This window comes from Lissotriton vulgaris, chromosome 7 (assembly GCF_964263255.1).
Source record: "Lissotriton vulgaris chromosome 7, aLisVul1.2, whole genome shotgun sequence".
Taxonomy (NCBI): domain Eukaryota; kingdom Metazoa; phylum Chordata; class Amphibia; order Caudata; family Salamandridae; genus Lissotriton; species Lissotriton vulgaris.
Genome location: NC_141695.1, coordinates 751824961 through 751840845, shown reverse-complemented (window position 1 = coordinate 751840845; position 15885 = coordinate 751824961). Strand labels below are relative to the sequence as shown.

The 15885-nt window shown below is 42.7% G+C and overlaps 1 protein-coding gene across 2 annotated transcripts in view; it reads left to right on the top strand.

The window, feature by feature from the left end:
* The window catches only part of SLC39A11 (solute carrier family 39 member 11), a 2411801-nt gene that overhangs the window by 2359344 nt on the left and 36572 nt on the right, over positions 1 to 15885 (top strand). For both annotated transcript variants that reach the window (XM_086930982.1, XM_086930981.1), the window contains exon 8: positions 13530 to 13628. In XM_086930982.1, the coding sequence (XP_086787108.1) occupies positions 13530 to 13628 (99 nt within the window). The remainder of the gene's footprint in view (positions 1 to 13529; positions 13629 to 15885) is intronic.

Below are 15885 nucleotides of genomic sequence, written 5' to 3'. Positions count from 1 at the left end.
AGCCTTGGATGGAAAAATCCTGAAGAATGTACAAACTGAAAACCAGTTTTTGTCTGTATAGCACCAGCAGCAACGCTTGAGTCAGCTTTGTGTGAAGCCGCCATTTTGATTCAATCAATAGCGTCCCCCTGCACACATTCAGGGACCTGGTCGTGTCTTCAGGTCAAACGGATTGTGGGACAAGATGCAGAAAGGAAAAGGAAAAAAGTTCCGCCGGACCCCGGGAGCCGGCCGCCTATGTCATGGGCGATCTTTGGCCACACCAGGGCAATAGTGAAGCTGCAGCAGGTGCAAATAAGCTTCAAACAGTGTTACAAGCGCTGCTCAGAACTCTCAACTATGACACCACCTCCGTGCCATCCGGATCTTGGCAACTTGTGCTGGTTCCGGCCTATTCACACATCGGTCCGCTACTGACACCACCTCACAGGCCAACGGGGCACCCCACGCCGACTTTCGGCGCAGCATTGTAGGATGGCCACACCAGTGCGGCAATTTGCTAGACACCACCTCGGTGCCATCCAGATCTCGGCGCGTTGTGCTGCCTTCGGCCTACTGTAGCCGCAAGTGCGGACGCAACTCAGCTGGATAGCAAGTGAAACACCAAGGGGCGCCCCACTGCAGCCGAGGAGCCTCCTTCTTGGGGGCGACCCACAGCATCACATTGCTTTCCAATGCAGTCAGATCCTCAAACAGCCCCCACTGACTGACGTGACCTCACAGGCCAACGGGGCGCCCCACGCCGACTTTCGGCGCAGCATTGTAGGATGGCCACACCAGTGCGGCAACTTGCTGGACACCACCTCGGTGCCATCCGGATCTTGGCGCATTGTGCTGCTTTCGGCCTATTCGCACATCGGTCCGCTACTGACGCCGCCTCACGTGCCAACGGATTTTCTACGCTTTTTATAGCCCTATGCCGCATAACAGGTCATGTGACTTGTTTATAAAACTTTACATTGGTTCATTTTACTTTTGGTTTCCTAATGATGGAAGGCTTGATCATATGACCTAAAAATAACACTTTTCATTGGATTAAAACATTTTTTTTTCCCAAACGATGAAAGCCCCACCTGGTTTCTGGATGTTTCAGACTGAAGCTGGCGTCTGCATGAGAGCACCACCATCTCGTGGCTCCGTCGTGGTCATTCCGCGAGCAATCATGGCAGCCGCTCCCCACCGAAAGCCTGCAGGAGTCGGGGGCCCCCAAGGCTTTTGTAAAATCTTCAAGGCTCAGGGGACGCTTTCGAGAATGGGGTCCAAGACCTAGCAGACAAGCGTCCGAGTTCCAAGGTGTCCCAGGGCCATTTTAGTGGACCACACCCAAATCCGAAGAGCCGGCCGCCATTTTTAGAGTCCTGTGGCAGCCGCCTATCGCTGCACCGCAAGAGTGGGAGCAACTCAACTACATGGTGAGCGAGACGCTGTAGCCGCAAGAGCGGGCGATAAACAGCTGAATGGCGGATGAGGCACAGTGTAGCAAAAGCGGGCGGAATGGCAACTGAAACGGTAAAGGGGCGCCCCACTACAGCAGACGAGCCCGTTCACGCCGCCTCCACCCCCCAACCCCCCCCGGGGCGCCCCACACCGTTTTTCGGAGCAGCATTGTAGGATGCCAAAACCAGTGCGGCAACTTACTGGACATCACCTGGGTGCCATCCACATCTCAGCACGTTCTGCTGCCTTGGGACTATTCGCACAACAGACCGCTACTGACGAGGCCTCCCCCCGCGCCCCCCGGGACGCCCCACGCCGTTTTTCGGAGCTGCATTGTAGGATACCAAAAACCAGTGCGGCACCCAGGTAACATCACCTGGGTGTCGTCCAGAACTCAGCACGCTGTGCTGCCTTGGGACTATTCGCACAAAACACAGCTACTGTCCATTGTTGCTTCTTTTTTCAAAAAAATGTTTAAATGTATTTACTATTTTTGTTGCGTTGTATATATTTATAAGTTATTAAAGTGTTATAATCCTACTACTTTGTTGGAGTGCTATATATTTTTAATGTGACACATAATTGTAAAAACTTTTGATGTACAAAGAGGCATCCCTGGAATCTTCCGCTTCAGGCTCGGACCCACACACCCTCACAGTGAGAATCCCCTCCCCAAGCACAATACAGGGTGGTTATCAGATAGTAGGAACGCGTGTGGTGTGACGGATCTCATTGGATGGGGGCCTTGATCTACTGTAACTCCTTTGAAGAGGGGTGATTCTCTACAGCTGGGGCCATAAACTACATCTGCAGGGCTAGATGATAGCCTGGGACTGGCCTGGACAATCGGACACAGAGGAAGAGGAGTGTCAGAGGGTGCGGTAGTGAATAGGGTGAAAGGGAGGTGTCAGGCGGGCACAGGGTGTGGTTCTCAGAGAAGAACAGCGCAGATGGGAGGAGGTTTCTGGCCCATGCATGAGAGAGAGAGCGGGGGTGACCAGTGCGTGGGGGAGATGCTTGCGAGGGTGGGGAGCCATGCTGAGGATCGGCGGCGTGCAGAGAGTGGGTCTGGTCAAGGCATCTAAAATGGCTGCTGTGCTCAACAAAAGTGTGGCATTGCAAAAAAGGCAAGATGGCGCAGACAATGTTTATCAATAAGGATTAATTTATAACAATTATTTTTAACAAAATATTTACTCGCAGTGACAAAATGGCGGTCAACAGTTCCTGATTTCCATCGAATCGAACGTTAACAGACGTCACGCAGCAAAAAAAAAAAAAACGCTCACGCACAGCCCCTGGAAGACATGTATCAACATATATGAGCCTCCTCAGCCACCCTCAGAAAACATAAGGGGTCAGGATACGTCTCCCGTACCCCCTTATACCTAGTAATTTAATTAAATCGAAACACAAAATGGCGAATTCACGTTTCGCTACCAGTTTGCGACCCGGTTCGCGAACCAAGAAGCGCTTCTACCGCGAAAAATAAAATTTTTATTATTTGCCCCACGGGACCCTTTAATAACCCCAACATCATTCCTAGGGGGTCAAGAGGGGTCTACCTTGCCCCCTTTCATTAAATTCCCCCTTCGTTTTTCTCCTCCTCTTGTCTCTCGATCCTACCGAGAGACAAGATGGCGGCCACACCGGACTGTTTAGAATGTTGACAGACACCGGAGAGCCAATCAGCTTCGCTACGCGAAGCTCCGTTACGCGAAAAGTACGTGATCTGGAGCGCTATCTGGGACGCTGTCAGAGATATATCTGTTTTTTTAAACGTTAATTTCTCAAAATCCACTGGAGCACATATATTGAGACCCAGCAAAGGCGCATCGGGCTAACAGTCCCTATAATTTTGCCAAGTTTCGTGTAAATCCATTCAGCCTTTCGAGCTAAAAGTGAGGCCAAAGGCCCTATGGAAAAATGAATGGGAAAAATGCGTTTTGGGACCCCCCTTTTTTCTCGGCCCCCCCTTGACGGAACCCCCCCCAAATTTTCAGGGGCTGCTCAGAAACAAAATGTGCCATTTTCCTGAAAATTTCAGCCGATTCCGTCCACAAACTCCAAAGTTATTAGACCTAGAATTTTCAAAAGTTCCATAGAGAAAAAATCCTAACTATATATACCTACTGGCGACCGCCAGTAGGTAATATATATATATATATATATATATATATATATATATATATATATATATATATATATATATATATATATATATATATATATATATTTATTTATTTATATATATATATATATATATATATATATATATATATATATATATATTATATATATATATATACTACTATAATAAAGGAAGAACTTTCAGCCTTTGACGCGAGTAAACTCGGGAACTACAGCGCCAATCCACACACCCAATACACCGTTGGAATCGTCAGGGTGTGTAGATGGTTATAGGCTATATAAATGTAAAAAAAAAAGTTCTTTAAAAAATTTACAGTAAAAAAAATGAATGGGAAAAATGCGTTTTGGGACCCCCCTTTTTTCTCGTCCCCCCCTTGACGGAACCCCCCCAAATTTTCAGGGGCTGCTCAGAAACAAAATATGCCATTTTCCTGAAAATTTCAGCCGATTCCGTCCACAAACGCCAAAGTTATTAGACCTAGAATTTTCAAAAGTTCCATAGAGAAAAAATCCTAACTATATATACCTACTGGCGACCGCCAGTAGGTAATATATATATGATTTCATTTTGTTTACACCACAACTTTTTCTTGTTTAACAATAGATATTACCAACAGGTCAGGGGCGTGGCTATGGGGGCCTGTTTCTCTCCCAGTTATGCCTGTCTTCACATGGGCTACTGGGAGAGGCAGGTTCTCCATGGCACGCACGCTGACATTTCCAGACAATCTATTGTTAGGTGGTATCGTTATATTGACGACGTGTTCCTTGTCTGGAAGGGCACCCGTCAGGAGGCTGAACACTTTGTTGAGATTTTAAATGATAATGACTATAATCTGCATTTCACCTCTAACATCAGCATGGATCAGGTGCACTTTTTGGACATGACGGTAACACCAGCAGCAACTAGTCTTGAAACTAGGCTATACCGCAAGGAGACGGCAGGAAATACGATCCTCCATGCCAGCAGTCATCATCCTGCTCATCTTATACGAAGCATACCATATGGAGAAATGCTTCGTATAAGGAGATTAAGTAGCACAGAAGCCCAGTGCCAACTGGCACAGCAAGCCAGTAGGTCCAGATTCCTAGCAAGGGGATATCAGGCAGCAATAGTGGACAAAGCCATAGCTAGGGCAAATTCCATCCCACGTTGTCAGGCCCTGCAGCCTAAAGTCCACCCTAAACAAACCATCGATAATGACCAACCAGTGAGATTGATCTGGGCCTTCAATAGGCAGCAGGCCGCGCTGGGGAAGATTATTTCCAAACACTGGAGCCTGGTAAAATGTGACCCAGTGATAGGGGACAAAATACCCAGTACCCCTTCCATCACATATAGGCGAGCGTACTCTATGCAGAATGCCCTGGTCAAGTCAAGCCCTGAAATCTTAACTAGTAAAAACTGGCTTGGCAAAAGTAGGGGCTTCAGGAAATGTTCATCCTGCAAGGCTTGCCAGCACGGTGTGAACAAAACAGAGTACACTATTCCATTTACTCCTGAGGCACGAAAGATTAAACAACAACTTACGTGTAAGAGTGAATATGTGGTGTATGTGCTGGAGTGTCCGTGTGCCCTGCGTTATGTTGGGAGTACCAAACTGCAGGTGCACAAGAGGATACTCCAGCACATCAGGGCGATTAATACCAGTGACCCGGCATATCCGGTGGCCCGTCACTTCAAGGAACACCATAATAATGACAGTTCCCTTCTGCGCTATTATGCTATCGACTGTGTTGGTCCCAATAGGAGAGGAGGTGACAGGGACGGTGCCCTTAGGAAACTGGAAACCAGGTACATCCTGGATATGGACTGTCGAGCTCCGGGGGGTCTGAACTCTACAGAAGATTTTTACACATGCTTATGACAATTCCACACTGTCATATACTTCTTCTGTTTCCCCCGTTGAGCAGTAATTGCTTCTGCATTTGCTCCTGTGCTGTGGTTTACTTGTCTGTCCTTGAATTGAGATTAGCGTTGTTAATACTGTTTAAATCAGTGGGTTGGATGGTTCCATATAGTGGGGTGCAGCCTAGGCTTAGGTTGCACGGAGATGTACCAAGAACTTTGCTCACTTGTTTAAGAACCTTTCAGCTCTATCTACATGATTAAGAGAAAACAATGTCACAAAGTCACTAAAAAACTAGTTGAAAAAAACTTCACACAAAAATAGTGCACTTGGTTATCTTTTTGGTATTCACTATTCACTGAGGTACTTCCAATTCCGAGCTGTGGTTGGTCTAAGTAATTAAAGAGTATAGTGGATGGGAGCATGGCAGAGGTTGCGATGGTTTTCCCCTCTCTCTTTCGGGAGGGGTCAACTTCTCCTCTGCCTGTCCCCTATCCAGCTCGTTGCACGTGTAGACAATGTTGTGCATTTATTTTATAGGATGCTGCGATCTGAGTATTTCAATACTTTGTTGTTTGATTAATCTTGCACATTATTGATCTCATCCTAAAGGAACGATGTTGTGCTCATTTGCATATTTATTATATTTGCAATATAAGGTCATGGTTTTAACATATATATATATTTATATATTTATGATATATTTTTGTATTTATTAACTTATTGAGATATTGTTCATGACCTAGTGTATAGAATGTATATGGTACATAGTACACTACTGTGAAGGTGTTTCTTCAAGTGGCACATTGCACTTTTTTCATCGTTTACATCATTTGCCATTTGCACAACCGGATTTATCCAGTCATTCTTGGTTACATTATGTGTAGCACATTGCACTTTTTACATCGTTTACATTGTTTGCAATTTGCACAATTGGATTTATCCAGTTATCTTTGTCTACATTACGTGTATTTATATGAATTACATTATGCACTTTACTGATACATTTGTCACCGGAGCGACAGATGATCAGCCAGGGATTATCCCGAGATGAGGTTGTAAATATAAAGTCTGTTGTCAGTATTTATTGTTAGGTGCAACATGTGACCACAGACTCACCAATTGGAATGTTTCCCCACTTAACACTAGCACTTTAAATATTGCCTTCCCTCAGCGTGCGTCATGTGATCAAGGCCTCTGTGTAGGCCGAAACGTCATGCTGTGTGCCGCTTCCTCGAGGGTACAATAAAATGAAAATTGCTCACTGCACCTGAGGTCTCCGTCTTCTTTCCTGCGCAGCGGTTTCCTGCATTGGGCTCCGGGCGAGAGGTTGCTGAGGATTGTTCTATATATATATATATATGTATGTATATATATATATATATATATATATATATATATATATATATATATATATATCTATACTACTATAATAAAGGAAGAACTTTCAGCCTTTGACGCGGGTAAACTCGGGAACTACAGCGCCAATCCACACACCCGATACACCGTTGGAATCGTCAGGGTGTGTAGATGGTTATAGGCTATATAAATGTTAAAGAAAAGTTATTTAAAAAATGTACACTAAAATAAAAAAAGTAGTCCTTCCGAAGTAGCGCCGGCCGTGCCGTGCGTGCTCATGTCAGGAGCGTGGGGAGGAGCGGCGCCCAGGAGCGCGACGAGGAGCGGCAGACATGGCGCGGGGGAGGAGCGGTGACGTGAGGAGCAGCGGACAGGCCAGCGGCAGTGCGAGCAGCGGACAGGCGGGAGGAGCGGCGGCTGAGGTAAGGGGACCCATGTCGGGGCAGGCGGGGGTCGGGGCAGGCGGGGGATGGGGCGGGCAGGGGCCCGGGCTGCTGGACAATGTCGGGGCGGGCGGGGGGCGGGGAAGCCTGTTGCTCTCGGACAAGGTCGGGACGGGCTGCTAGTATATATATATATATATATATATATATATATATATATATAATATATATATTATATATTTTTTTAACATTCCCTTCCCGTTCCGTGAAGAGCTCCAGGGTCCGGCTGTTGCAGCTCTGATTCACGCCTCATTAAATCCTGTAGTGTTGCTTGAATGTGACGAGGCAGCACAGCGGTAGAGTGCAAACAAGTGACCTTCTGTCCTGAGAGCGCCCCTTGAAATGTGAATCAGCACAACACTGTGATCAATGTGCAGGTTCACCTGACCCTCCCTTAACAAGCATTTGTAATGCGATAGGTCTCGCATTTGCAAGATTTTGCTCTATTGGTATTGCAATTGACAATGCTTTTTGAAAACCAAAACATAAATAAAATACATAATTTACCATGCGAATAGCTCAAACTCGTTTTTATTAAATGCCGTCCCATTTCCATTATTAAATACCCACACCAGTGCCCTTTAATTAATTTCCCCACTTACATATGCTTATTTTTATCTTTTTAGCATACAATAGCGCCTTACTATCTTTTATACCCATACACAACTTCTTTTACACTTTTTTTTATTGTTCCCCATGTATTTTTGTCCACATTAGCACGCACTCACCTTTTAATTGTAACAATGTAAACTGCGTATATTATTACAAATCAGCCCCCTGGATGCTCATAATCAGCCAACACCCGCTAAAGCTCACAAAGTACATCACACATTTAAATACAGCCCACGTTCCCCACGAATTTATTAGCTCTACTATATCTTAAATAGGCTTCCCCAAGGCCACCCTATCACCCTACAAACACTCTGTATTACCAGGGGGCTGCCAATAACCTTTTATTGTACACATTATTACACTACAGTTTTTGCTTGAGCAACATTGCTTACTAACTTTTTGCCTTTATACACTTCAAATGTTATAAACATCTATCTTTCCAACTAAATTACCAGCTTTTTGCATGCTGTACACCATTTTTCAATATTATTTCTGCTTACAGAAAATTCCTTATTATACTATTGTTTTATATGCACTGCTTAAAGCCCAAACAGGCAACTAAACACGCAGTTACAAGTAAAGTTACCTTGCACAAAAAATCCATTACAAATAAATTGGTACAGCAAATGTAGTACCACCAACCTATATTTCTCACATGTTCATTCCTACATAATATTACTATATTTTATCATAATACAATCACCCACAATTCCACTCTATAAACTTTCCTCCACTTTACTCAACTCAACACCACTCCACGCTAAACTACTCAACTCCACTACACTCTATAATTTCCTGTACTCTGTACTGCACCACTTCACTGTACCACACTACACTCTATAGGTCTACATTACCAAAATTCGAGCTAGTAATGTTGCATTAATATTTGCTACGCCAAAAATTCTAACTTTTTACTAAAGTAAGACCTGTTGCATTGCATTTGATTGTTACTTCTGAAGTTGTAGCTTGGAAATAAAGGGAAATGGTTGCTTTCCATTTGATGAATTATCTGGCAGGAGTTGCACATGAAGAAAAGTTTTCATGAGACTGAAGTATCTTCTATCTTGGTGATTTTTCCATGAGAATCCTGTGTGTGGTTTAGAAGTCGAGTGGAGGTTTCCAAGTTTATTAAGAAGCTTAGACCAAGTGAAAAAGATTGATGACCCTATCAGTAACTATATTAGACAGATCTTCTTCCACATGTAAGGAATGTGGATGCTCAGATTTGTCTATTCAATGTAAGTTGAAGTCCCAGGTTGTAAACAGCTAGTGCCCTGAATATCCAAGTAAAATGTTTTTAATTTCTTCTTGGAAGTCCAGGGCTATCTTTCTGTGATCTTCTCGATGTAGATTTAAGAAGATGTTTACAAAAAGTCTGTTGCCAAGATGGAGCAATTTATGGGTTTAATGTTTGTCAGTAAACTGGTTGTAAATATATTGGGCGAGGACTCCCAATGGGTATCTAAATGTGTTTGAAGTTGCTGCTGGATGATAAACGTCCTGAAAACCCCCGGTTGTGTGTGGTCCTGTACTTCACTTTTCTTTAAGGCATAAGCTGTCTCAGTTGGTCAGGAAGTCATGTACCTCAGAGTTATCCAATAGTCTGCAATGTTCCCAGAAATTATTTTCAGGTGATTACTACTTGATTGACACTTGTTCTTCTGTATTGGGCTGCACTAGGAGCATGTATTTGAGTTTGTAGTGAGTCAGCTCCAGCCTTGCTCTATTGACCTGGGATTGGACCAGTTGACTTTACTGTGCTCTTAATTGTCTGAATTTAGACATATTGAACCTGAGGTCCTAGATGTGATTTGAAACTGCCTTGTGCAGATTTAAATATTAATGCAAAACTAGAGGGGTGCTATTTTTGTGCTGTAATTGCTCTAGACTTTAAGACCTTAAGATTATTTTTCATGTTCCTAGCGTTGCAGCCTGATACTCCACTGAGTAAATTTATCATGATGTCTGAGCACTGATTCAGATGTTTCTGTTGATCGCCAAGTATCCACTGTCTTTTGCATTGCGGAGGGTCATGATTCAAGATTAATTGTATACCTCATATGTAACTTGTAGACAAGTGAGAGGGTGAGTTTATGTGACAGTAGACGTAAGATGTTGTTCATGTTTAGTATGTCCTCTCTGCCAGAGCTATATACTCTGGTGTGAAGAGGAGTTGTCTGCAGCAGCCTTCCTACGCCACTTTCTTCCTGGACAAATTGGTCTTGAGAACTCAGGCTGCCTTCATGCCAATGGTGGTATCACCCTTCTATGTAGGTTGGTCAATCACCTTGCCAACACTGCTGGCTTCGTTACAACCCTTGATAGAAAATGGAGATTCCACTGGTTTAAGCCTTTGAGAGCTTTCACTGTTTACACTTACCATATGAGAGACCATTGTGTAGATGATCAGCTTTGTGGGGCTCACCTGAATCAAGAAAGGTAAGTAGGGCACCAGCTGTCATTTTCACTACCATATTATTAGACACATCTACAAAAGACACATACAAGGTTGGATCTTGTTCTGAGCATGAACATGACATTGAACTAATTCCTGGCATGGTTTGGTTATTCGGAACATGTCTCTTTTCTCTTTTATTGTGGGCTTTACTTTTCGGTTCCATTCGTTTTTGAGACTATACAGAAGCCTTGGTAAAAGGGGTGAGAATCCACCTGTGATGAGAGGAGGAATTTATTTGAGCTGCCGAAATATCCACTGCACATGGAAAATTCCAACCTAGGTTAACCAACTCTGGCAACGATGCAATATAAGATACTGGTTGAAAGGAACTCTTTTCTTACCAACTATATCACTGTTTGAAGCATGCTATTTCTTGACTTGTCTGTACACACAATAAATATGTTTTAATAGAGAAGCTTGGTACTCACTTGGTGTTTCTCTAACCACTGTTTGAAATAAAACATAGCATTCTCATCCACTTAAACCTTAAATGCTCTGGTTTTTGCTTGTCCTTTATTCAAACGTTTGCAATTAAGTACTAGTGGTTGAAGACTTTGTTTTGTGGATTCGGACATATGCACTGGCCATTTCTAAAACTTCTGTGAGTTCAGTCGCATGATGGTGTTGAAACAATAGTCACATTCTATGAGGCACAGAGATTCAGTGTATTGTTCCAAGTAAATCTGTTGTAACATCTCTTCTTTACAATGTTTATCTGGCCTCATGAATCTATCACAAGTGATCTTCACTTTGTAACCCAGAGCCTGTGGTTGTCATCTGGCCCAAGTTTCTCGGACAGGGCTTGTATCCTGTAATGGCGAGGAAATAACCCCATTCTCTCTAAAAGCACTTTCTTTACTGTATTGTAATAGGTAATTCCGGATGGACTGGCTGGTAGTGGCCTCTCTGGAGCTTTTCCTGCTAATGGAGAGGTTTTACAGAATGGTCCCATTCTGCTTGCTTCGCAACATTTTTCAAAAGTGGCAATAAAAAAACCTCTAAAATGCTCCTGGTATTTTGGGAATTGCTGTTTATGAGTAGCTGGTTTAGTGCAGGCCAAATAAAGGCATTCGATATTATTTTTAAGGTGCAAATCTGCTATGTTTGAGCTGCTTCATTCTTTGTAGAAGAAGCTATTGATCATCTGCCACTTTTTTGTATTAGTTTCTGTCCTTCTAAAGGCTGTGTAATTTGTGCACTGTGTCAATGTGGAGGGTTCACAATATTGGTCCCTCAGACCCCCTTCTAAAACCCAGTGTAGAAAGGGGTTTCTCAAACAAAAGAGAGAAAAAGCCCTTAAGAAATATCGTTGTAGAATGTATTCAAGTAGTTAAGTCACTCCTGACCATGTACTTCTGGGTCTTAGTTCTATTTAAGAAGATTTCATGTACTTCCTGATGAGTCTTTACTGTATGAGGCTTACCGTTTTGGAGACAGCTGAAAACCTTCTAGTTTTCTTAGGTCACCGTATAAAGGAGACATAACAGACAAAGATCCATTGAAAACTTTTGCCCTCTTTTTTTATAAATCTTTCTTCTCCCAATTGATGGATGCTTTCTGCGCCTCCTCTGATCTACCAGGATTTACTCTTGTGTATTTTCTCAGTCCATCAAAGGAAATTGTTGAGTTTTCTCTGAGAGGGCTTTTCTTCTAATCCATTCTTTACCTGATCGACTTAGGTCCTGGCTACTTGGGATTTCAAACGTTTCATTCTCTCTTTGTTTATATATGTAGCAAGGCTTCAGGCAAAGAGGAGCCTGCGTGACAACAAATGTTGGTAAGTGCGAGTATAGCTGAAGGGGAGGGTTATGCAGTGTAGCCGGATTCTCCACAGCATTCAGCTTTGTCCTTGGCATCTTCTGCTCTCTTGGTGAAGGAGGGCTCAAAATGGTAGCCCGCTTCGCTCTTCAGCAGAGCTCACACTGCAGGTGGTCTCTGGATTGCTTACAGGAGGTGCATCAGTCTGCAACCCTCATCCTTAACTTGATGTCCCCTTATTGATGGCAGGACCAAATCCCAAAATACAAAAGTGTCCCCTAAGGAATCATTCAGCAAATACATTTTTGACTTGTCATTAAGTCACAACAAGTGAACATATAATTCAACAATGCATGGAGTTATCTTCATGTACCATTATTTAATATGGTCAATTCAAAGATGCAACATGGCAACATCAATACTACTAAACATTTGAGATCTATTCATCAGTAGTATACAACATCTTTCGCTTTTGTATGGACAAATGGAACACCATACACACAAAAGTTTTTATAACATAGTATCAGAATTTCAGGTTTACATGAAAGTTCATATATAAGCAAAACCATGTTTAAGCGTCGACGTTTCGGTCCAATAACGGTTTATACATCCCACAGGACCATCTTCAGGACGAAAACGTTGCACATCAATATCTAAAATTAAGATTAAATACATCTACAATCAATGATAGATATCTTTAATAACCCTGCAAATCAGGTATCGTCTACTCACCCGAAAAGAACAACCACACCCAAACTGTGAACAAGTGATATGAATCAACAACACCAAACAGCATCGCCCAGTGAATACTGCATCCAAATATTTACAAAAGTGCTCCCAGAAATATTCTACAGTTTCTATAACCACTCAGTATTTTAAAAACTTCCACTCCGGAAGTTTAACATTTCTTAAAGAGGACTTCATCCTCACTAGAATCAAAGAAACTCCTATATACATATGCTAAGTTCATTGTAAACCACGAATGACAATACTCACAATTAAGCTGAACCGTAGTTCTTACTTGCATCCCCTGTATATCAAAATAAGTGCACGTTTGTCAAGAGATCTTATGCCACAGTTCCTGAAACAGAACAAGCAATATACACACACTCAATAGTAAGCCAAGGCTAAAAGTAATTACATGATTCAGACCAAATTCATGTATGAATCTGTAAACATAAAGCGACTAGGGATTAGTCACCTATCAAATCTCGCTATCCCATCGCTACCAATGATGGGACTACAGGAGCGGCACTTCATAGTACTTTGTAGCAGAGTCCCTGAATGCCTTGTCTTTGTAGCATTATAAGGAGTGAGATTTGAGACAGGGATTGTAATTGTCTCACACGCAGCAATTTAAAGAAACAAAAGGCATTCTAATCAAAATATTCATCCCCTCTAGAAAGTGCATTTTTCAGTTCAGTAATTGTGTTTTTTTCTTCTCTTTTTTTTGTTTTGCAGGAATTTAGCAATTGGGATTGGAATTCAAAATTTTCCAGAAGGCCTTGCAGTCAGTCTCCCTCTGCGAGGGGCTGGATTTTCCACGTGGCGGGCATTCTGGTAAGAGAGGCTCCTGCACCATGTTGTTCTCCGTGTTATTTGCTGATTCAGGCAGTATTTCTGTTTCTATTTGTGGTATTTCACATTTTTCTTCTCACAGTGTTATTAATATATCTAAAGATTTTTTTAAATAAAAGGCCTTGTTGTATTTGTACTGAAAGGAATCCATGGCTGCTGCTTAATCACTATGAAACTTTTACATTGAAATACTAATAAAAGTAATATTTTCTCCATAAGGTAGTTATCAAATGGTATATGTGGAATAAAGAAAAATTATGGCCAAAATATATATGGAGCCATGCTTGAAAACAAACTGAAAAATAATTTAATATTGCTTAAACTGATTGACCAATTCAAATCCAATTTTTTTTTTTACCGTTGAATGGAAAGGGAATATATATTTTATGGAACAATAGTACATGTCTTAATTTTTTTTGCTGTCAGCCACCTGGTCTTTCAGGTAATTGCATGTTTTTTAATGGTTTTAAAGTATAGAAAAAATAATTTTGATACATCGACAATGGGTGTGATCAATGGATATGGGAACATAAAGTTGTGACAGGATTGTCCCCGACTAATTTATTCCTTTGGCTGTAGGAGTAAGTGCGGTGTGTAAATAATTTAGTTTTGTTTGGCAGAACTGCTTGTTGTGTTTCTAGATAGAAACATTTGATTCCAACAGGGACAATGAGATCTGAAAAAGATCCGAAACTGGATTGCAAATATTACAACTGGTCTAAAGCCATTAGGGCGGAGACCTTCAGTTGTCAGGTCACAGACTGGTTTGTGTTGCCCTTCTTTCCGGCTCCAGCCTGATCGGACAGTAGATCCGAGTGACTTCCCAGGAGGGAGGAAAGCTGCTCCAACATGATTTGTTTCACATGACTTGGGGTGGGTTTGGATGGAGTGTATTCTGCATATTCAGAATTTTGCTCAGTCATTGTTCAAACTCAGAATGTTTAAAAAGGACATAACATATTACATATGGAGAAACTGAAAATGTTCAGCAAGGAGAACATCTGAATGAGCATGATTAACAAATAATCATAATCTGCACGGTGCTTAGGGATGAAAAAACTGCAAAACTGAATAATAGTCAGTGAGAATCAATTAGGATCTGGAAAACCGAATATATAGATTCTCAAATCCCTCTTTTTCTGTTCCATTTTGGCTGCAGGTCTTATCAGGTAGGAACAAGTGAGTTTAGCGCTTCAACTGTCCTCTTAAAGATTCTGACTGTATTCTCAATTCTCACTTTCATAGTCTAGACACAGCCATTTGTACAAAAGCTACTTCCTATCGCCCTCCTGGCACTCTAGTACTTTAGGGGCGGCAGGTGCCCCTACTTCTCTAGGATTGCAGAAGGAAACCCCCAACAAGCTTCCTCCTTCTCAGCAAGTATGACAGCCTATTCCAGCACCTCTCTCTTCACTGTGACAGAGTAGAGTTGCGACTTTTCGTCTCCTCCGAATCCCCTGAACCGCCATAATTTTATAGCACCCCAAAGGCAGCCATTGAAATTCTCTAGCTTCAGAAGGGCTGCTGGCTGGTGCAACGGAGGTTTGAGGTTTGCATCACTTTTCCTGTGAACCTGGAGACTTTTCTCTCTCAAGACCTCAGTCTCCATGCAGAGTGACACAAAGAGCCTTCCGTCACTGGAAGTCCTGCTGGCTGGAGAATAAGCCTCAGGGTGCTGACTAAGGGTGGCGCCTGTTGTTGCTCTCCCTGATTTGGGGAAACAGATGGGTTTGGGTAGGATCATCTTTAGTTGACAGAGTAGGAAGATAAATTTAGGTCATCGGGGTTTAAGTAGAGGGGCTCCTGCACATCCATGATGAGACATGCTTCAACAGAAGAGGATCCCAGCATCGATGCCCGATCTGACAAGGAGGTGCTGACTGAAGAGAAGGCCATCTCTGGAAGATATACTGCTAAGAAGGCTAATGTGCTCCATCACCTATGACCTTCTAGCATTAATATCAGCGAGCCACATGACTTGTTGGTTTTGTCCTCTGACTCATAGAAGGGGGAATGTTGTAGTAGGCATAAAGGACACGGGCATCTGCTGGAACTGTGATAAAGATGAAGGGACCCTAGAACACCTCACCTTCGAATGCCACAAAGTCAAGAAGTTCTGGGCGAAAGTAAACAACTTTATCAACGACATCACCAACAAGAATATAAAGCTAACCTTCGTGAGCCTTGCCACAGGTTTCATGACGGACTGCCTGGACAGCAAAGAGGAGAGAGACCTGGT